Source organism: Macrobrachium rosenbergii, chromosome 54, assembly GCF_040412425.1.
Source record: "Macrobrachium rosenbergii isolate ZJJX-2024 chromosome 54, ASM4041242v1, whole genome shotgun sequence".
NCBI lineage: Eukaryota > Metazoa > Arthropoda > Malacostraca > Decapoda > Palaemonidae > Macrobrachium > Macrobrachium rosenbergii.
This window is the reverse complement of record NC_089794.1, coordinates 40,871,125-40,895,260: the sequence shown is the minus strand read 5'-3', so window position 1 is coordinate 40,895,260 and position 24,136 is coordinate 40,871,125. Positions and strand designations below refer to the sequence as shown.

Here is a 24,136-nt window from a genome sequence, read left to right as displayed (position 1 = left end):
TTATGTACGTGTATAAAAACGCCAATATTTACCTGTAGAGTAGTCCCACTCCATTGTTTGAGTTGTTGAAAACTGTGATGATGGATTCTCCTTTGGAAATGAACGCAAGGTGCCAGATATAGTTGGAATAACGCCCAGTGTTGAGTGTCATCTAGAAGGATTTCCAGGAATTAAACTAATTTATTCTTCGAAGTATGAAGGGTAAATTTTGACAGATGAGATGTAACATCACCTTAGGATAGAGGCCACGAGAGCAAATGACAATGCACGATCAATATTATTATTTCGGCTCCGCCACGATAGAGTTAAGATTTAGGCAGAAGTCACCTGACACCGGTTGTAGGATTGTGGTGTGATGGAAGAATTGAGGTTTCTGGTTTTATTTTCTGTAAGAGGGGGAGTTGGTGGGTCCATAGAAAATATGACTCATTGGTCAAACTCGAATTGTTACCGTTGTTTTTTCATGTTTTGCGAAGCAGAACTGCAAATGATAAGAGTGAAAGTTTCCCAAGCTTACGAAGTGACGGCAGAAATACATGAACTGAAGGAAGAGGAACTTGTGTCAAGGTGAGCCAGCATCCGTTTCCACCCCCACGCTCTCTCTCTCTCTCTCTCTCTCTCTCTCTCTCTCTCTCTCTCTCTCTCTCAGATTTTTCATCTATGCTTTTCATGACGGTGACCAAAGGAGTACATCATCATCTCTCTCTCTCTCTCGTTGTATATATATATATATGTATATATATATATATATATATATATATATATATATATATATATATATGTGTATATATTTTATTTCTTCCTGTTTTTTCATTATGTGTGTGTCTCTCTCTCTCTCTGTCTCTCTCTGTGTGTGTGTATGTATAGTATATATATTTTATATTTCTTATGTTTTTTCATTATATACCAAAGGTATATATTTTATATACTGTTTTTTCATTATGGTGACCAAAACTCAGACCAAAACTCAGACTCTCTCTCTCTCTCTCTCTCTCTCTCTCTCTCTCTCTCTCTCTCTCTCTCTCTCTCATATGTCTTTTACATTATGGTGACCACTGAAATACTCCTAAACTCAAGACACTTCGGTGCGTGCGACAGTTCTCGAAATGGTTGTCAGAGGGATTAAAACTGTAAGCAAATATATGATGATCATATTCATCCAGCCTTGCATTTAATATTGCCAATCGATTACCTGTTACATTTACCTGTACATGACGGATTCTCGTACGTGTTCAGAAGCGAGACGCGGTTAACTTTCTACAAGGGAATTATTTTTAAAGGTCAGCCGTGAAGCACGGACCAAATCTGTAACAGTATGGTGACGATGTGAAAGCTGATATTTATGTTTGGGTTGGTTGTAGGTGTTGTTGTGTTCATTGGCCAAATGTCATTGGGTGTCTGAGCCTGCCTCCTCCTCGGTATCGATTAGATTGGTCCACGTAAAATGGTTGTGCAACAGATGTGGTCAGCCCAGAATTGAAGGAACAGCCTGTTAAGATGGAGAGATGAAATCGCTATGCAGAGGTGAACATCGTTCTGATCTGTTTATTTCTTTTCGTATTTTAGTAGTGATTGTCGTCTTACAGTGAAGTATTATCCGTGAAATCTCAGGAAAAATAAGTCTTCTCTAGGCTTACATTTAACGCCCAGGAAACTGTTCAACTCTGAGAATTTCTAAAAATATTTCTATTATTTTTAATTCTGTATTATATATAATTCGTATTTTAAAGGGTGAGTCTCTCTCTCTCTCTCTCTCTCTCTCTCTCTCTCTCTCTCTCTCTCTCTCTCTCTCTCTCTCTCTCTCTCTTCGAGTGATCTCTGGAGGACTGAGAGGTTCCATGAACAAGTATTGGGAGTTTAAAGGTTACTGTGACCTTAGGGAAAAGCTCCTTCTTAGCCCCACCCTCTAGATATTACGCATAGCTGCTTTCGTTTCAGACATTCTAGTCTGAATCGGTCAAGAGTCATGGGACATGAATTGGGCCTAGGACGGATTTCGGCGCTTTCACTATTTTTGGCATTATTCTGATTTTCAGTTGTATTATGATGACGCTCTAGTGTTTGGGAGTTATTGTGTTGCTTTGAATAGTTGCCATAGGGCGGACACTGTTGCTAAACATTTTTATATCATTGCTTATGCCTCATGTTCTAATGTTTACCTTTTTCATCCAATCTTCTTTCTCGACTCCTTCAGATTTAGGCTCTACCTTTTCCTCGATACTTTTTCTTGTCCCCTTCGTCCTCATGAATTTCTTTTTTTCTTCGTTCTCAGTCGTTTGCCTTCTCATTTTCCCCCTTCCTCTTTTGCAGTCTCATTATTCTTAGCAGCGTATCATTTTGCCTGTTTTTAGTTCCTAATTTTTTCCATCCCTTTCATTTTCTTGTCGTCTTGAGCCTTTGGACCGTGGATAAGATGATGATGATGAACTTGACCGTCTTTGTCCGTCCTACCTATTTATTCACGGTTATTGTATGTAGGTCAAATGATCGAGTCCTGTTTATGCTCTCTCTCTCTCTCTCTCTCTCTCTCTCTCTCTCTCTCTCTCTCTCTCTCTCTCTCTCTCTCTCTCTCTCTCTCTCTCTCTCTCTCAGAGGCAGTGGCAGTGTTCTTCACAGCTGGTCAGGTGACGGAGAAACTGCAGATCACGAGTGGGGGACCTTGACATAGTTGTGTGCTTGTGTTCTTAATTTGTGGGACGGTACAATCCGCCTTTTTGGCCCTACGTCATTCGCATGCACTGCATAATTGGTGGGAGACGTCATCGCCTGCAATAGAGAGATGACTGGGTTCGCAATCGGCCCTCCATAAAATATCGGCGCTTTCTTCCTGCGTTATTGATCTGTGTGCATAAATTTCGCCGAACTCGTCGCGTGGAATATTACGAGTCCAGAGGCTGCTGCGGGGCGCCCTATAAACACTTCCCCTTTATTGCCCTTTTGAGTCGAGGTTGTCTTCGGTTACAGCAACAGTGACCAACGAGCGTGGTTCCAGTGGGTGCCACTATCACCATCCATTCCACTGTCACTGTTTGCTGGTCTTCAACGAAATTTCGTTTTCCTCCTGGTCAGGTGTTCTGGAGGGGTCCGGGAGATTGGTAGGGAGAATGCGCACGCGGTTTGCCATATACGTTCCCCTTTCTCTTTTGTTTATATTTTACCTCCGTATAGCCTTTCACCGTCGTTATCCTTCGAGGCACATGATTCCCACATACGCGTGCACTCGCTGATCGTCCATCTACTTTCTTTTCTTGTGCCTTTATACTTATCTTGAAATTCCTCTCGAATAGCAGCTTGCATCCATTTACTTTAGCACATCCTATTTCTAACCAAAATCTTTTGAAACACAACACAGACGAATCTGGCGTTCTCTCCTTACAATTCGATGTCGCAGAATTTCTTTGCTGTGTAAAAGAACACCTTCAGTTGCGTCTTTCTTGCATTTGTGGACGGTTATATTCCTCTGTCCTGCCATCTTGCTGGCAACCAGTCAGGTGCCCTCTTATCATATCAAAGGTATTTGTGACGCCAGATAACCTATAGTCTGTCTTATCAGCATCGTCTTATCAGTATAGTGATTCCATGGACGCGCTATCTTGTTTTTCCAAAAGGAAATGGAAGACGAACGTATCACAGGATCAGTTTTGCTTTACGGAGAAATCCACCTACTCTTTGGTTTGCTAGCGTCTGGGAAATGATAACTGTACCTCGGTATCCCTTCACGGTGTGACAGTATGTTGGAATAATAATAATAATAATAATAAATTTTATTTCCGCTCAAGGCCATGTAAGTGGAATATACAAAGTAGAGACAATACGCACAATCTAGGTACATGAAATAACCTGATAAAAAATAATAATCGGCAATATCCACACGCTTGCTGAAGAAGTAGAAAAAACAGTTTTTGTAATAATGGTAATGACAGTAATAATATTGAGAATGATAATAAAAAAAATATAAACGTTTAAATTAATGATGGGGAAATTAGAAGGCAAGAGGTGCTGGCAAGAAGCTTTTGTTTTGTGTTTTTCAGTTATATTTTTTACGACTTCAGTAACCAGTAGGGGAGTAGTGCCGTCAGTGCAACTCACGAGGTGTACTGTAGGCATTCCTAAAGGTTGTTTGCAGCGTCCCTTCGGCCCCTGGCTGCAACCCCTTTCATTACTTTTACTCTACCTCCTTTCATATTATCATTTTTCCACCCTTTCCTGACAATTGTTTTATAGTGCAACTGCGACGTTTTCCTCCTGTTACACCCTTGTAGCTTTTTACTCTCAATTTTCCTTTCAGCGCTGAGTGACCTCACAGGTCCCTCCACTTGGCCTCTGGCCTTAGGCTCTGTATTCCATTCCATTCTGTTCCATTCCACGGCTGATGTGATGGGTGAGATCAGTAATTCCAGTCCATAACAGTTGAAATCTCACTTCCTTTTCTGGGGTCACCAGCATATTACAAATCCACTAAACCCTTTAGACAGGCGATCTCTCATCCTCCTTCTCTCCTCTTGACACTCGTAGCCTCTCAGGAACTTGACGAGTCGACTGCACAGTTCTTGACATTTAGTCGAGCCATATGTGAAGGCTCTCACACTTCCTGTTAGACTTATTGATTTCTGATTTGGTATTTGATCTTTCGGGTAAACTCGTGTCACCTCGCGTATCCAGTTTGTGATGATACAATTTGATGTTCCTCCACTTCTTAAGGATTTTTTTTTTTTTTTAAACTGAACCGAGCTATACTGGCACCCTTTAATGTCACTGTCATCATATTTCCTGTTAATGATAAGTGAATGTGTGTGTGTTTGTATGTATGTATGTATATATATATATATATATATATATATATATATATATATATATATATATATATATATAGAGAGAGAGAGAGAGAGAGAGAGAGAGAGAGAGAGAGAGAGAGAGAGTATATATATACTTGTATATATGCATTTGTATGTGTGTATGTGTGTGTAGAGATAGTGAGAGAGAGAGAGAGATAGTTGCACAGACTGAACAACCAAGTAACTTAGTCCGAACTTCCGGAAGTGATAAATGCAGGAAGAAAGCAAAGGCGTTGCTGAAGGTAAAAGTGTGGCAGTCATTCCTTGACGAAGTGTCAATGAAGTGACGACCGTTGAATGATCATGTCTGTGGCTTGACTCGGGGAAGCAGAATCGCCTAAGGCCAGCTCTTGAAGGCCACTGGGAATGACGCAATTAAATGCGGGATTTAGTTTCTGATTTTCTGTTCACGTCGTGGGCGAGTTCTTTACTTGATAACGCTTATCACTGAAGTTGAAGCGACTCATGACTGAAGGTGATCTTCCTAAGCAAAGTCGATGTTCACATTTCGACTCCCTTGAGAGTGTCGATGAAGGGAATTGACTCGACTTCCTTATTTGGGTTCTTCTCGTGTTGCAAGCGCTGGTAATCTCATTTAATCTTATTTCTAAGCAGGGGGGGAGGGGATGTCTCAGTCTAGCCATAATCTTTATGGCAGTGTTTAGTTGGGAATAGGGTTTCATTTCAGTAACTCGTCTTGAAGCTTTGTATTGATTTTATTTATTTATACCGAACTCTGTGAGACGGGTAGTTTATTGTGCCCGTGCGTCTTGGTGGAGGAAAACAGGAGGAGGTATGCTGCTGCCACCGACAGGTCGGGGAATATTTTCATGTCGAATGATCTGACGAGTGGCCTTGTGGTCCTTGGAAATTCATGCAGAGATGTCATTTTTATTAGTTTTACTGAGAAAATCTCTCTCTCTCTCTCTCTCTCTCTCTCTCTCTCTCTCTCTCTCTCTCTCTCTCTCTCTCTCTCATGCGTATCCACACACACTATGTATATATATATATATATATATATATATATATATATATATATATATATATATATATATATATATATATATATATATATATATATATATATATATACTGTATATATATACTGTATATATATTTATATTTATTTATTGTATGTTTTTGTATGGATGTATTATACTGTGTGTGCATGGTCATTTATATTTAGCGTTAGAGTACTCGACCATATTTCCTTGAATTCGGACATACCTTTCCACTTCCCGGATCTGCTAAAGCATGACGGAGCCAACATTCCAACTTGAATTCTGGCTGTCCTTGTTGATTTTTTTTTTTTTTTTGTTCGGTTAAGTACAGTTGAATCCGTTAGGTCAGTAGAGGTTAACCGGGAATTGGGCTACAAGTCCCTCCCCTTCCCCACCCCTTCTTACAGAATGACCTCGATTACTCTCTAAATATGTAGAAATAAATTGTGAAAAGATTTATGTTGAAAAAAAAAAGAACTTCTTTTCGCGTTTGATAATTTTTACATTGGACTTAGGAAGTCATAATACCTGTCTTTATAAAAACATAAACCGTTAATTTTTTTTATCTGGGAGTGGCGGCGTGGGTGTTGCTTGCCCAAAGAGAAAGGGAGAAAATATGATTTTATCTAAATCCTTGGATCGAACCCACGCCCAATCGAATGAGTCGTTAGGTGTCCTTGAACCTTGTGGTTTTTTCCTCTGGCTGTCTTAATAAGGCAGTCAGAACCATTGCTTTACACAGTTTGCCCTCGCGATCGTGTAATGTGTGAGTAACGGACTGTAGTTTGTGTAGTATGTATTTGTACATTTACTATAAAGATAGAAACTACTGGTTACTCTTTACTGGATACATATGTAATTGTAATAACCGAATGCCCTCTCAACTTCTCAACTTTTGAACTCTTCGTCGGGTGAGTCAGTAGAGCTGCGGACTGTCACCCGGTGGGCCGGAGTTCAATTCCCCGGCCGGCTGATGGAGAGTTAGAGGAATTTATTTCTGGTGATAGAAATTCATTTCTCGCTATAATGTGCTTCGGATTCCACAATAAGCTGTAGGTCCCGTTGCTAAGTAACCAATTGGTTCTTAGCTACGTAAAATAAGTCTAATCCTTCGGGCCAGCCCTAGGAGAGCTGTTAATCAGCTCAGTGGTCTGGTAAAACTAAGCTATACTTAACTTTTTTCCCACTTTTGGATACGCTTGTCACTACAAAGCCTGAGGTCCAAATGCAAGAACATGTTGAAATTCTGATGTCCGTAGCAGTTCGATACTCTGGATGCGGGATCAGATCCTGCTCCGGACATTAGAATTACTTCATATCTTGTATTTGGATCTCAGGCTTTGTAATGACAAGCGTATCCACAAGTGTGAAGAGTTCGAGAAGGTTAAGAGGGCATTTGGTTATTACAGTTATATTCAGTGTAAAAATGTGTTCATTTTGCTGTAATCCGTACGGTGGTTTCATTGCGTTTATATTTTTAACAGCACTGTGAACGCATCTCTATACAGTAAACTTTTATATTGGCCGATTCAACCTTGTACAGATGGTCATGAGTTGATCGAGGAACTTTCCACACACGCACACACACACACACACACACACACACACACACATATATTCACTTCCTGTCTCGCAAACCCTCTCCCACTTCCTGGATATGGAGACCCTTCCTTTCCAATACCTCTTTCACTCCCATCCATCCATCCATCATACGGTAGGCCCTTCTCCCTCCTCTTGAGGCTTCTGAATGATAGGCTTTCAACAACCTGTTGTCTTCCATTCTTTCCATACACTTAATTAATTGTTAAGCATGGTCTGTTCCTTCACGTATGCTGCCATTTTTACCACTTTTGGTCATGTTCACATTTCTAACCCTCTCAGTTCTTATTGAGAATGGATCCAAAGCCTTACACTGGTGTCTCTAGATCCAAATAATTTTACAGAATCGCGATCCAGATCCATTTTACTGGACCTGATCCAAATGTATTTAGTGAAGTTGATCCATATTATGTCGTTATTCAAGAAGTAGAGCCAAAAAAAGGGGTTGGGGAAATGGTGTCCTCTCGAACCAAGTTCTTTCCCCAGCTGGATCGTATGCACTGGATTTGGGCCTTGCAGTTCTGTCACTGGTTCTGGAAGATCCGGTTGCAGGATCCCAAAGTTCAAGGGTTCTGTTGAATGAAAGTTTCTTGTACTTATTTTACTCATAGTAATTTTACACTGGCTAATGCCATCTTTTAAATTTGGTTTCAGTATTGTGGATTTATATTGGTAAATTGATATAACAAGTGGCATTTAACAGACAGTCAAGCCTTCTCTCTCTCTCTCTCTCTCTCTCTCTCTCTCTCTCTCTCTCTCTCTCTCTCTCTCTCTGCTCTTCCTTTCCTTGTAATGAAGACATGGCAACGATTTTAGGCAGATTCCTTGATATCGCGCACCTGGCTTGGCACCTGTGTCCTTGTGGGTTCGCAGCACTCTTTTGACTCGTCAAGGACTAAGAGCTGTAAAAGAGCTGTGTACAAGTGGAATCATTTTCCTCTTTGAAGTGTACTTAGAATTTTTACTCAATATAAAAACTAGGCTTTACTTGCTGTGTACAGTAGGTCTTGGGTACGTCAGTGTAACAATGTCTTAATTGGTATTTAATTTTTTTTAATAAGAGATCTCTTTCTGTGTTTCCCCTTAACTCCTCCTACTTCTTCCTAGTGACCACCGCATTCTTTGGAAGCTTGAATTTCAAGCTAATGGACCATGTGGGCTTGTTCCATATGGATAACGTTCATCATATCTCAATAATAATATACTGTAATACTAATAATTGTGAGTTCGATTTTTGACATGCGAAATCTGAATTGCGTTGTATTCCGGATACTTAAATTTAAACCTCGTATACTTCTGATTTTGATGAAAGCTGGCCAGATCTGGTGTTTAGTTTGACATTTGTGGAGTCGTGTTTTCTTCATGGGAGGCGAAAGCACGCGGTTCTTCCCATGAGTTATTTAAGTTTTGAATGAAAAATGCTAACAACAGCGACAACCTTGAGTGAGAGCTGCTGTCGTAGGGAGGGAGGGAGGGGTCCGTTCTATCAGTGATTTGGTTACTTCCTCCTCTTCCACGTTTGGTATTTAAACCCAGTGTTACTGCGTCAGATCCCCTCTCTCTCTCTCTCTCTCTCTCTCTCTCTCTCTCTCTCTCTCTCTCAGATAAGCATGCTCGAATGTTGGTTCCCAAGGTTTTCAAGCAACAAACTTCTCATAACGAAAATTGTGCGAACTTCTCATTACGAAAATTGTCGATTTTCATATTTTTTCATCATGTTTACTATGATAGTAATGCCATCTTCATTGAAAAATACAAACCATCTCCATATAGGAGGCAGTTGTTTGCAATACAGTTATTTTAAGCAGTGTGATTTTCCGTGATCTGACGAACTCCACAGCGGTGGAATCACATGTGCATGAGGAAGGCTGTTTACCTGTTCATCACTGGTGGAGTGTTTGAAGTGGAGGCCACCGAGCTGATTGACTCAACAGTTTTGGGAATTGTTGTTTGAAATGTAAACCAAGGGTTGACCAATCATTTCAAGAGGTTTGTTTTGGAGTCTGGCTTCCAGAACGTCATTCGACCTTAAATGGTAAGCAGGTCTTGAACTTTGTTTTGAGGATCTTGGTTCTAACAAGGTGTTTCTGCCACAGTTTGAATTGAATTGAATATAGAATTTAGGCCAAGGGCCAAGCACGGGGACCTATGAAGTTATTCATCGCTGAAACGGAAGGTGACGGTAAAAGTTTTGAAAGGTGTATCGAGAAAAACCTCGCAGTTGCACTCTGAATCAATTGTTAGGAGAGGCTAGAAAATAAGATGGAAGAAAGAATGTGAAAGGAGGTACAATAAAAGGGACGAACGGGATGGAAGAAAGAATATGAAAGGCGGTACAGTAAAAGGGACTAACGGGGTTGCAGTTAGGGGCTGAAGGCACGCCGCAAAGAACCTTAAGTGTATTTATTAATAACTCTGTCTAGCTTTCTTTCCAATCGAAGAAAGGTCCTGATTAAAACCTTCAAATTATCATGGCTACAGTCGATAGAGACTAACCTTGAGTGTTGATATGCATGGCCTTGCCGTGTCTATCTCTTGAAAGAATTCGACGTATTTCTGCCATCTCTTTGAAAGCTGCTGAAAACCGACTGCGTTATAAGATTTGGGAAGGCTTCTGCAGGAATTGGCCTAACAGTTTATGAAGTATCTATGAGTGGCTATATTTAAAGCAAGGCAGGAAACACAGACTCTGATTAGGTCTGTACGTTGGCGGAATAGAGGAATATTTTTTGCTGCATGGTATTTGGTTTTTAACTTGAGGTATTCACGATTTCCCATCCCTCCTATTGATGCTGAAGGCCATAAAGGTTCGTGGCCTGAAGTCAGCCACCATGAGATGGAACTTTTGAATAGCTGAACTCCTTGGGGTTGGATGACCTCAACGGTCAGCTCTGGGCAACAATTGGATGGCTATGTGATGTTCGAAGGATTCGCACGGCCAGGATGTCCTCCTGAAAATAAAAGGTTCCCCTGGATCCTTGCAGAAATAGCCTTACATTCAGCAATAACCTGACCATTAGCTGACCGGGTTAATTTTAAGAAATGATATTGCCTTCTGCAAGCATGGCCTCTTTATTGTATGACCAGCCGGTGAGTGAATGACGAGAGAGAGAGTGAAATGCAGTTTTGAGGTAAGAACTCTTCGTGTTTACGGCAGGGCCCGGTTGTGATAATGTGTATCTCGAACCCTTTTATGTTGGGGCACGTGGCCAACAGCTGTGAGTCGGGCGAAGCGTTTGCCGTCTTTCTTCGGTCCTACCCTCGCCTCTCCACCCCCCTCCTTTTATGACACCCCGAAATAGTCAATGTAAATTCTCTCCTCCCTCCCCACTTGCGTAGCGTTTGGGTGCACTCCTCCCCGGCTTTGCAGAAGGGAATTAGCGAGTTGTTATTCTACGTTTGGGTTGGGATTTGTCAAGAATGGAGGACATTGTGTACTTGTTTTTTATTATTATTATTATTATTATTATTATTTGAAGCGTGTTCTTCTTTAATGTTAATTTTTGTCCCATTTTCATTCGAGAAAATACAAAATTTTGTTGATCCAAACTTTTTTCAGTTGCAAAATCTGCAGTTCACTCATTGCAGGTGTTGATACGTGGATGTCTTGTCGACGGGAGGCATTATGGGCCAATCTGACAAAGAGAGCAGCTGGGAATTTGCCGAGCTTTGTGTAGATCGGTTAGGGCGTTTTGTTGGTCGATTCGTCCTCTGTTGGGGGATACCTTTTCTTACGTAACCGCGAGAGGTCGTTTTGGTATAAGGCCATTTCACTCTAGCAACGAAAGGTTACGTATTAGATTGAAAACTTTCCCCTCTCCAAAGGTGGCGTTTCAACCCTTTCTTCTATATAGGTTTGCTTCTGTTCGTTCTTCAGTCAGGGCCTATGACTTGGCATTTGTTTCATGCCTTTGATTTCGTACCTGTCTTACTGGCATTACCAACGTGATGCGTTCTGCTTAGTCGGGTCACGTGTTCCAAATTAAAAACGGATGTGAATCCGGTACGCGGGGAAGTATCTACCCTCTCCAACTTGTGCTGATAAATATTTGGAACGGTCCGCGTTCCTGGGTATGCTTTTTGAAGAGCTGTCGTTTTTCAAACCCGTAGAAGAGAACAGTTATTGCTTAGAGTCGAAAAGTTCTGGATGTTTTCTCTTTATTTCAAGTGGAAAAGTTTCCTTTTCTCGCTTCTGTGGCGTGCAGGGAGGATAGTCAGATGTATCCTGTATGCTCCTGGCTTGGAAAGATAATTAAGTAGCATTTCACAGGCGAGGGTGTTCGCCAATAGCAGATCAACCGCTCGTGGCTCGCGTGCGTTTGTGTGCAGAGAAGATCCGCGGTAGAACTGACATCATCACCCAGATGCTACCCCTCATCCTCCTCCCGCCCACCCGCCCATCATCACCCTCCACCTCCCGCCCACCCACCTTCGCCCAGCTTTGTATTCGTACCCAGACAGGCGTTCCCTAGTGGCGTTGTTGGGGGTTCTGGTCCCCCTCCTGCAAGGGTATATCCCTTCTGTGCTGACTCCCACCTCGAATATATGGCTTTGCTTCCTTTCGTCCTCAGCTACGAAAGAGGATGTCGCTTCGAAACGTTCATCTTAAAGCGATTCATTAGATGGTTGAAAAGTGGTTTTTGAAGAAATTTGTTCACACACACGCACACACACACACACACACACACACACACACACACACACACACACATATATATATATATATATATATATATATATATATATATATATATATATATATAAATATAATATATATATATATTATATACATATGTGTGTGTGTGCTTATGTGTATGTATGTATATTTGGCCTCGTCATCTGGTAACCTTGCTTTCCAATCATATCATTGCTCTCAGTCACGTAGCTTGATACTGGTTTTGTATGAGGAACACCCTTTGACAAAGCTTCCTCCTGCCATGAAGTGGTTTCCTGAGAATAACAACACTATTTTATAATTAATATTAGCAGTAGAAGTAGTATTCGTAGTTCATATGGAAACGCAAAAATTTATACTGTCTTGCGAAAGGTACGTTCATAGTTTATCTTCGGGATTAGTTCTCATGAGGTGTTTCGTCACTCGGGGGTTTTTCTTCATACCTTCAAGGCCGGGATAGGTCAAGGGGGGTAAGTGGCCCATCCCACCGGTCTCTGGAAGGAAAACAAGTCTTGATCGAGTAGAAATAGTCTTGTAGTATTTGCAAAATATTACGAAATATTAGTATAGTTTTTTGTAGTATAAATGTAAAAACGGGTGTTTGAATGTCCATATTGTAGGTAGTAATAGTTTTAGTAGACTAGTACCCTTATAATTGGTAGGGTTAGTTGCATTTGGAAGTTAGATTTACATTATGAAATGTAAACCCCTTTATAAAATTACAGGAAAAACACCTGTATTTTTTGTTTGGTTGGTTGGTTCAGTAATTTTGTCTTGCTTAGCAAGATTGTATGGAAATATATATGCAAATATTTATGAAACAGATACACCTACTTGATTTGGATAACATCTAGATATAATGAACGGATCCGTGAACAGGAAGTGAACTCGCGGCCATTCGCTGATGGAATTTTTTTGTGCAGACCCAAGAGTGGGTTTTGGATTGTAGGTCATTTACGGATTGTGAATCGATAGCGACGGACGGATCCAGAGAAGATTGTGATCTAGATCCAGTAATGAGAATTGTTAGGCCTAAATAGTGACGCGACATCGTTTCAGATCTAATGACAGAAAATAGCTTTTGTAGTTTTGTGTGTCAGTACTATTGCTAATAGATGAAATTATATAGGGCGTGCCATGTATGTGATTTATGGGACTTCAGGACGAGAGGAGCTGTGAGATTTTGATACGAGATGAATGTAGGAAATCTCCCGGGAACTGAGGTGGATCGTGATTTGTTGTGAACTTGAGAAGAATTTAGATCAGCGAGTGCAAGAGAGGCTTTGGAAAAAAAAAACGACCGTTCCTATGCTCCTAACTCACCCAGGAGGGCTAATTTAGAGTGTTGTATTTTTGGTATAGTTGTATAAGAGACGATCTTAAGAAAGTCGGGGCATGAGAGCTGTTGCCCAGCCTTGAGTCAGTCAGTGTGGAAAATGAGAGGTCACGTAGCATACTTACCACTGCACTATAGATCAATTAATTTGATTCGGAGGATGTTTCGATTTTCAGAGAGAACTTGCTGTAACCGTACCCAAAGACCTTGACAAGCCGCTTGAGTGAAGAAAAGAAAAAAAATAAACATTGAGTACGTCTTGAGCTTTGATTCGATAGGTACATCATGAATTTGGCCATTACTGAAGTCACTGAAGCCGGTTGTAATGTTGGCTATCCTTAAAAATAAAATGTAGGTCAGAGGGACATTTATTTAGAGGTGTCACGTTTTATCTAGCACGATGCATACATTTAAAATTGAAGTCTCGAGTTCATATGCACACTTGGCCATGGTTGCAGATACGTCACTGCATGACGTCCCCATGCACGGGCCTTGACGCGGAAAGATAATGTCGTCATGTGCTTGCGTCATGGGACATAAAACCTAGATGTGGTTTAGTGCTGATTGGCTGAAGTTTCGGGGACCTCTCCCGTCTACGGAGATGAGTGGTGGAGGGACTAGTCGTTACGTCATAACTGACGTCACAGCCAGCTGATTATTGTCGTGCTGCCAGTGGAAAGAGTACGGTAGTCTCTCGTCAGTACTTCGAGGCCGTTTTTGTCTTTTTGAACTCTCGCTTGTTTTAGCTATTGCATTTGTCTTTCAGTTTGATTGGTGCTGAAAACTGTATGCTAGATAGCGGCACTTGTCTTTTAGGATATATCGAATGTAACTGATGTTTTGGAACTCCTTGCCCTGCGCGAGCACAGGTGGTGGTCGTGACGAATCAGGGAGAGAGAGAGAGGAAAGGGAGACTTCTCAGTGGAGGGTTGGGTTGCAACCCCCCCTCTTCTCTCGGCTGTAGTAGTTGGCGTTGCGTCTAGCTGTGCAGCTAGTTTGAAAGGAGGCGTGCAGGCCGGTGTACCTCACGATATCCATGTTGGAATTCACAAGTTTTTCCAGTTGTGTTTGAAGTAACACAGCAGTAGTACATTTGAAGAGTGCTTATTAAAGAGAGGGTAATTTAATCATATGAGTATGTTAATGTTATTTATTTTTGTGTGGTGTTTAGTGACAAAAGAGAGCGACGCAACTTTAAAATGTGTGCCAACTGATTATGTAAGAAGCTTGGCCTATTTAGTTCTCCACCATCGCTTCCTATCTACCGAATTGTGGAATTTTATGCATCTCTGTTACAGCAGTGATACAGTGCCGGGATGTGTGTCTTTTTGGAGGTAGATGACGATAGTGAATTTTTTCTTGCAGTCCAATAAAAGTTAACAATGTAATGTGAAAGTAGTTTGGCCCAGTACAAGGAGATTCGGTGTGCGTCATCGGCTTCATTATGGCTTGCAAGGCTTTGATGGTGGATTGGCCACGCTGCTTTTGTTTATACGGTCTTATTGATTAATGTTATTGGTGTTGAATAACCGTATTGTTTTTTGTGCTAATTGTAGTGTCAGTGGGTTGGCTGTTGGCTGGAGAATGAATCGATATGGTTACTCTGTGCTGTGAGAAACGAAGGAAATAGCTCGGATATTTTGAAAGTGATCTGCCATGTAGCTCCAAGTTTGCCTAATGGGGAGAGATACAGCCTTGTGAGTTTCAGTACGTTTGCGGGTTTAATGTCAGAGGATGACGATAGGGGGTTTTTGGTGAACCCCCTTTACTTTGCGGATATTCAGTCTTTGTTAATGGCCGAATCTCTGCTATCATAATTTGTGCTTAAGTTACTGTGTTGTATACTAATATAGTGCCAACAGTCCTTACAGTGTTTGTGGGTGTTGTGACAATTGGATATATATAAAATATTTATATAATGTTATTAGTGGTCGTTTATTGAATGAAAATTTTCTTCTGCAGGGTTTTAACCGGAAGGAATAAAATGTTCTCATTCCACAAGCCTAAGGTTTACAGATCAACCACGGGCTGCTGTATCTGCAAAGCCAAATCCAGCAGGTAAGTTGATGTGTTTTTTTTTTCAGAAGTTAATTCTTGTATGTGTTGCATTCTGCCTCTTAAATCGTGTAGCTAGTAGTGGTTTTGTTAATATATATGCAAAAATTGTTTCTTTTAACTTGTATGAAATCGTGATTTTTATTTTTTTGTGAACTGTGATGTTTTATCATAGATGTCGGCCGAAAACATAGCGTGATTGTCACCATGTCAAATTTTATCTAGTTCGTTGGGTCTTAGTTTTCCCCTTTTTGCCGCATGCAGCCGAATTCGGCATAAGCTATAGAAAACGGTAGTACCGTAAGCTACTGTACCTGCTGTGGATGTGGAAGTGGTAAAAGTAGGTTATTTATTACCATATTACAGTACTGACCATTATGATGATTCGTTTGGGCCATACGTCTTTTTTTCCTTCTTAGACACGTCGGGTGAACCCACATCATTCGTGTTGGCTCTCGGTGGTACCTTGCGCAACAGACGTATTGGCCAGGACTGTCGAAAGAGTCTTGGTTTTCCGTCATTAGATGGTGCTGCCGTATTTTCTCATTACATTGCACAATGATGTGAATCATTAAAAACAATAAATAAGGAGTAAGGGGAGGTTTCTTTTTCTGATGGATACCCATTACTTATGAAAGGTATAGCTTCAGGGTTGATTTATTATGTTATGAAGAGGAAGAAAGTTAAGTATATCTTAGTTTAACCAGACCACTGAGCTGATTAACAGCTCTCCTAGAATTATGTCTAGGTGACTTGAAGACACTTTGCAGTAATTCACATGCTCATAGAACTATCTTTAAAATGTAGACCCAAGAAAAAAATAGTAATAACATTAAGCTACAGTAAGTAGCACAAAGATAAAGAGGAAATAGGCAACTAAGGAGGTCCATTTTTAAAAAGAAAAGTAAAAGCTGCAGTGCCATATGTTTGGCAGATTCCGTTGGACTGAGAGAGCACTACAGGCATTCACATGTTACAGAAGTTAAAAAAAAAAAAAAAAAAAGTCAGCAGAAAAGTTGACATATCTAAAGAGCAATTTTGAAAGCTGCTGGAATTGACATACACTCTGCTTTTGGATCAGGAATAGGAGTATCATCCAATACAGTTGAAAGGCGGAAAATAAGAATTGCTGGGGAAAAAAGCAGATCAATTAAAAATAAAAAATGCAACATGAAATCAAGCAAATGCAAAAAAAATTTGAGAATGAACATTGGCTTTCAGTCATTAGGGCTGTTTAAATAACTTAGTTATAAAAGTAAGACAGGATATATAAGGGAAAATACAGAATCATTCTGTGAAGGAAAAAGATAATTTTGTATGGGTATATTATTGGGTTTTTATGTTAAAGAATTTTACACAAAAAACTTGACCTGGAAAAACTTGGGAAATATTAGTGAAAGAACATAGGGACTTTTAAGAGATCAAATTTGGGTACTTATGAGAATATGGCTCCAAATTTATTAATACAAAATGTATTTTGTTACATTAATTTGGCCATGAGATTGAATTTTGAAAATTAAATGACCAGTTTGTCTTGACGTACCATACCATGTAACCATGACCCATTTTATCCAAAGCCAACCTTTAGAGCCTTCATCAGACAACCTACCAGACCTCTCCTTGCACAAGTCCTGCAGATAACTAAACCTGAAATGCCTGACTTGCGACGATAGATCCCCTAGTATAGTAATTGCAGTGAATAACCACAATCTGCCGTTGCACCTGCCCCATTTCCGCACCTCGCTCATACAGAGATTCTCGTCTTTGATGCGGAAGTAACCTTGCCATCCACTAATCTCCCAGTCATAATTCCTTGTTTTATAGATACCATTCACAGTAACATAATCAAACATAAATTTGAAGTGTCCCTTCTATTTTTCTGCCATTTGCAAATTATTAATTTGTTGGAATTTGTTACATTCATCTTGGTGCCAGTCAAATAAATCTAGTTTGTTGTTTGTTGGCTGCCCTTTACAATTTTTTTTACCAGGTACTTATAAATTTATTTTTTTTTACACTTACTATAACTAACAAGAGTATCATTGGCAATTCGTAAATTTACGTAAACTTTTTTTCCTTTCTTTATACCATGGAGTCTGCCTGACATCCAGTCAGTTATAATGTACAGTATCCTGTTTGCTGTGATTGTCTAATTTACTTATTGGGACTTGCACTAGTCATCATACGGACAAGCTGCCTTATTAACGTAATGTGATGGAATGCCGGTTCTTGTCCTGCTGATTAACCAGAAAACTTTGAACTCCACAAGTGTACACAGCAAATGTCAGCAAGAAGCAGAATTTGATGGCTTACTGATAACTGTCATAGGATCCAGTGTTCTTTTTTTTTTTCTACAATTACAGCATTTATGTAACTTTGCACACTGTTTTGCTGAAATTTCAGTGAGCTGTCATGAAAAATTTAGGTTACTTGTTGCCATTAAGTAATGTTATTTCAGCATTTTGAAATTTATCAGTGGTTGCTGTTGTGATTTTCAACATATATTATTCAACTGTTACTGGGAAGTGACAATGTGGCAATAAGGTGTTGAAAGCTACCAAATAGCCTTGAACAAAAGGTTGGTTATTAGGATTATTTCCAATGAAGATAGTGCTGAGATGATGTTGGAAGGGGATGCGGAAGTGATAGAAAGGTTAGACAAATTGTAGTTTACATGATGAATGTGTGTGTGTGTGTGTGTGTGTGTGTGTGGGGTGGGGGCAGGGGGAAGATAATGACATGCACCATGGAAGCTAGTTGAGTTTTCACACACATGTTAAATGACAATATTTATTCATCATCGTCTACTAGTAGTATATTGGTTAAGGTACCAGCTACCTGTTGGGGTACTACCACTAGAGGAAAAATAGATATGGTAGTTTCCCTTTACCCACACATACGTACACATAGGCATGTCTGACCTCACATAGGCATGTAGGTAAGTCTGGCATATTATGTACACATTCCATTCTTTCTCTATGCATCTGAGGCCAAACTGAATTTACTATGCTTTTTTTTCCCCTTGTCAAATTTCCCAACAGGTTGGTTGTAATACTCAAAATGAGTTGTTGACCTGTCGGCAATTGGTCCCAAGCCTGGAGATGAGTAGGTGGATAATGTCAGTTAGTATAGAACTCTTGAAATTGATGAAGTCACTGAAGTTGAGTTTTTATCAATTGTCCTTCTTTGTTCTGCAACCCTCAAGTATGCAAGGATACAAGGACTCCTGGGAAATTATAAGCAAGTTCAATGAAAATGATCTCACTGTTTTATGGGTTGTATGGCAGTCAAGATGTAATTTCCAGAAAGAAGGTAATGCATATTTCTTTAATGCACAGCACAATCAGAGAGAACAAAAGAATTAAATAAGGATCTTTGGGAAATTTGTAATGGGTAGATTAAGCTTTGGAGAGAGAAACCAAGAGGGAGAAGCAGTACTAGATTTCTGCCAGAGCCAAGAATTGTGAGATGCTAAATACAGTGTTTAAGAAGTCAAGAGTAAAAAGTTGATCAGATGCAGACACAGAGTGTACAAGCTGAAACTTGGAGTGATTTTATAATAGACATAGACAGCTTCATAGGAAAAGATTACACAGTTATACTGGGTGAGGCATGGTTAACTCCATGGGCTTCTGCAGCAAGACAAAATGGAGGATAAAGAAAAATTTGTACAAAAAGTGGTTATTGAATACCACCAAAAGAAGGCATGCAAAATATAGCAGTGATTGTAACCATGTGCTGTGGAGGAGGGTATAGAGAGAGATAGGCATGGTTGAATCAAGCTACACAGAGAATAAATACAGGGAAGACAAAGGTCTCCAAAGCTTTGACAAAGGACAGGCAGGAAGGGGATAAAATTTATACTGGGAGAAGGGATTGTTGATGGAGAAATCATAATGGAATTATGGAAGCAGGTTGTGGTCTCTGTATAGGGATAAATAAAGAATACTGTACTATACAATCTAAAGAGATTAAAAGGACCTGTGTTATAGGTGAAAAGGAGAAAAACCTGTGGATCTTATGGAATAATAATTTGCTTAAAACAGCTGGAGAGCTGACCAGGATGCAGTTCAGTTTGTGAATGCCTGGTAGAGGAAGGGTTAGCATAGAGGTATGACTAGTACCTGAAAGACTGAACTTTCAGAGGAATAACATTGCCTGATTATGAAAAGATGGGGAAATTGTGTTGATTGAGTTGAGTGTCATGTACAAGGAATTGACAACAAAGGTATGTAGTCTGTATAATGAGGCAATGACAGGAAAGAGATTATACCACATATTTATTTCTTGAGAGAAACCATTTAACATAGTACTGATAAAAACAATCAAGTGGAAATTGTGATAACAAAGAATACAAGAAAGATTATTGGAGTTAGTGATGTACCATAACACAAGATCAAGACTGATCAGTGGTAGGTGTAGTAAAAAGAACCAGTGATAAATGTTTATTGTTCAAGGTTTCTGACTCATTTACCTTTATTTTATTAGTGGGGGAAACCACACAGGATTGCAGAAGGAGGGTTTACAGGGAGCTAATGATGCAGATGACCCAATGTTAATAGCTGAATCAGAGGAGATTTTAGAATGTTTAAAAGTGAAATGGAGAGGAGAGGATTAAAAAGCAGTTAAAATGAAAAAAAAAAGCAAGTAGACTGGAAAGGAAGATTACAGTCATGGAAGTGCCTATGAGGATGCTTTGGGAAAGGTACAGTATGTTGTTGAGCTCAGCGCATACTATTGAATGTAAGTTAGTTAGTTGCAAGAGATGTTCAGGGGGCTAAATATACTTGGAGTGTGAGATTTTCAATGCCCAAGAGGTATTGAAGACATCTTGAACTGTAAACCAGGTATTGGCAAGCAGTAAGAAACAGGAGCCTGGACGAAATGAAGATAGATCGCTGGACTAATGAATACAGTAAGGCCTGTAGTAATGTGTGCACTGACAGAAAATTGGGATTTTGAACAAGTGCATTTTGGAAGTTGTAGGACAAGGACCAATAAGAAGGCCCAGGAAATCATGCAAAAGGCATAGGTGAAGGTCTAAATTGGATAGAAAATCATGCTTAAAGTTAATAATATATAAGTGAGAAAGACAATTCTTCAAGCCTCATCCAGCAAAGGGAAAACCTGATGGAAAAGCAGTCTTGGCAATAATGGTCATCTCTTAATTTAGTTTTTGCATCCCTGATTTGTTGCCCATTTATCTTAACTATAGATTGTAGTTTCCTGAATGGGTAGTTCTGTCATAAATTTTAAAATTTCACAATTTTAACTTTTCAAGATTTTTCATCTTGGGCCACGTCGTCAAAAGCCAAGTTTCAGTTCCCTTTTTTGCATCTTAGTTCTTCCATTTATTGGTAGCCAGTGAAGTTCAAATAGACTTGTGGTTGGTATCCTATCATATAGGGATTTATTAATCGTTTTTACAATAATTTGGCAAACCACTGATTTCCAACGTTTGCACTCCGAAGGAGAAATGTGACCACTACAGTATTTACTAATTCTTGGCATTATTGTGGGTGATATCTAGGCAGTACCCCTTTCCCAGTTTTTGCCCTATTGTTCCATATTAGTAATGCTCTTCCCTAGAAAAACAGTGTATAGTATGGTATGGGATGAGACAAGGAGCTCCATTTTTCAAGAGTGAAGAGGAAGGAAGAATGATGGATTGAGGGAAGGTAAGTCACATTTACTGGCCTCTTCCAAGGATGTGGGATGTGTGCTCATTATGGATGAGTTTGTTTGGGTGGTGAGAGGTACTTTTTATATAGGGTAAGATTGAATGAAAGTAATTTTTGGAATTTTAGTGTTAGTGGCAAAAAATAGCAGGTTTGGAGAAATTGTAATGTGTTATGAAAATTAAAATAGAATCCACAGGTTAATATTATTGACACTGGAATTTGATCTACTTACCCCACATGTCTATTATGTTAATAGAAAATTTTATGTAAAAAAAAAGATAAGAATTCTGCTTAAACGAGCAAGTTGTAAGTTTTTGAGAACTAGATCATGGCAGAAAAACAGTAATGATATATTAGAACAGTCAAACATTCTGTTTTAGAGTAGGATAGCTATAAAAAAAATTATCAGACTGAGTCAGAAAATCTTGACTCCCATTGAGCAACACTGCAATGGTTGAATTGACTCAATCACCAGATGTTATAGATTAATTTATCTTTAAAAATATGCTGAGTTTTCACTGATAGAAATCATAGTATATCTAAAATTATGCTTAAAGTGTTCACTGATACAAGGGAAATACTCCATGGAGTGCTTGGCATTTCCCATGTAATTGAAAAAGTTGCTTTAGGGGTTTGCATTGGCACTTAAATAGTTTAGTCCCCTTCTCGTTTTTCTTAGCATTCTTTCGAGAATCTGTGCAGTAAGGATCGTTATTTCAGAAGGTTTGGAAAAATACAGAAACAGAAGGGAAAGACTGCCTTCTTGATTAAATATTTCTGATACTGCAGCATGGAGAAAAGATTTCACTAACCTGTCGACAGTAGCATTGTTGCTACTGAAGATGTGTATTTGTACAATATGGAAAAATTCTGCCCCTTGTGTTTGGATTGACTATAGTGTGAGACATTAGCACTATTCATAGTCATGTTTGTAAGGGGGGGATGGTAAAACAAAAAAAATAAAAAGCTTGACCCACGTTTTGAGGGTTGAATACTTTTGTATGAATAATAGTAAAGGATAAGCATTTGCTGTGGCTTCGTGCCTTATTCCAATTTAAACTTGAAGTAATTAACCCATAATTGAGGATTTCATTGCTCCCTTATTCATATGTCGACAGTAAACATTTCATGCCCTAATATACTGAACCTCTTTCCACCAATTTTTGCATTCTTAGAAGAGTATGAGACAGTGGAGCTCTTGAATATCTGGAATAGAGTTGCAGTAATTTTATATTACTATATTTACAAAGAGTAATGTTTACTAGAACAAGCTGTTAGTAGCATATGAAGTGTAGACTACTGTTCAAAATAGGTCACCATATGAAATTTGAATAGATTGTTAGGTGTTAGCCTAAGAACTACTGATAGCACCGGTAATCTGTCTGACTGTCCTTGGTAAGGTTTATCTGAACAGAACATCTTTTATTGCCTTTCATATCAGACCCTTAGAAATAGCACATGCCACTTGCTTTGCAGGGTGTGAGCCTTCATGCTCTCTTGAGGTGCCATACTATCACATTATTCAGTATTAAGAGGTCATCTTTCCCTTTACTGCACATTATAAGCCTGTCAGTGTGACTGTTGTCATTTAGCTGTAGGGAGGAATAAACAAGAAGCTAACCTAGTACTTTCACATTCTCACATCCTGAGAAGGTATGAAAGTGCTATGTGTATTTTTTGTTTTATTCCTTCCCCAACGCAGTGACAAGCGTGATCGTTTGTTGGAAAAAACGTATCTCAAGTATAGCCTAGGCTACACTAGGGTATTCAGTACCATCTATACATATATGGTAGCCTAGCCTACACTAAAAGTATACTCTATATACACATGGTATAGTAATTATTAATATCAGCTAATTCTGGAGGTTCATGCTGAGTGACTTATGATAATTCAATACAAAGAGAGATTGAACAACAAACAAGAATTACCTTAGCCTACGCTATGGTATATTGTATACACATACAGTAACCTAGCCTACATTATACTGTACTCTATATTCACGTAATATCGTATGTACAAACATCAACGTAACAAATGTGCATCTTGTACATGGATCTTTTAAAATGTTTTGCTTTAATTCACTGTATCCAATAATATATATTGCTTTTGTATTATAAATTGCGATCATAGCAATCAATGTTTTGGTTTGGAAATCGATTACGCGGTAAGTTTATTTCGCGGTATTTAACTTGGATCAGAGCTCTTTCCTTGCTTCTAGTTAGCGTAAATGAATCTCTAGATACTTTATTTATATGGGGCAAGGTTATTTTTTGTTATACAAAGTGTTTTTAGTCAAAATATAACTTAAATACATTTTGTTGTGAAATTGTTGTAGCTATTTTTTTCGTTAATAGATGACGTTGGCCGTTTGGGGCATGTTTGTTTTGTGTAAAAAAAAAAAAAATTCAAGATTCCGTTTGCTAATTTCACTTGATTTTATCATAATACGAGCTTTACATATTTATTGTTTATTGGTGTGAAAATAGTGATGTGTGTTCTTTCATGCCCAGTAGTTTTGATTAAAATACTCTCTCTCCAATTTTAATTACTGTTGAGTTTCATCCATATTGCTGATGCACGATCATTTATAGTCATTAGCAGCTTGAACATTGTTTTCTCAGCTTCAGCTACAACTTGCAGCTTAAATTGAGCAGTATATTTCTTTGCCAATCTTTTATCCATACCAAATAAGGGTATAATGTAGAAATATATATTCTACTTAACGTCATTTGTACTGTAACTATGGTAATTGTTTACTACCATATGATGGTTGAAATACAAGTCAAATGGCTGTTGTTATCCGATTCGGTTATAAGCAAAACAACAGTTTCTTGTTCGGTTGTTTATGGCTGTACCGCATTTACGCAAGAGTATAACATTGCTAACAATACTGTTATCATTCTCTTTTACTTTTTTGACTAGAAGATTGTATAAAGAGATGGAGGAAAAGAAG

General features: G+C 39.1%; 1 protein-coding gene across 5 annotated transcripts in view; it reads left to right on the top strand.

Moving 5' to 3' along the window:
* Positions 1–24,136, top strand: part of LOC136835010 (SIN3-HDAC complex-associated factor) — a 148,449-nt gene that overhangs the window by 100,071 nt on the left and 24,242 nt on the right. For 2 of the 5 annotated variants that reach the window (XM_067098036.1, XM_067098038.1), the window contains exon 3: positions 15,409–15,504. In XM_067098036.1, the coding sequence (XP_066954137.1) occupies positions 15,431–15,504 (74 nt within the window). In that variant the 5' untranslated portion in view covers positions 15,409–15,430. Of the gene's footprint in view, positions 1–14,348; positions 14,582–14,637; positions 15,144–15,408; positions 15,505–24,136 lie in introns of those variants that run through there. The other 3 variants (XM_067098037.1, XM_067098039.1, XM_067098034.1) reach the window with 3 other exon arrangements.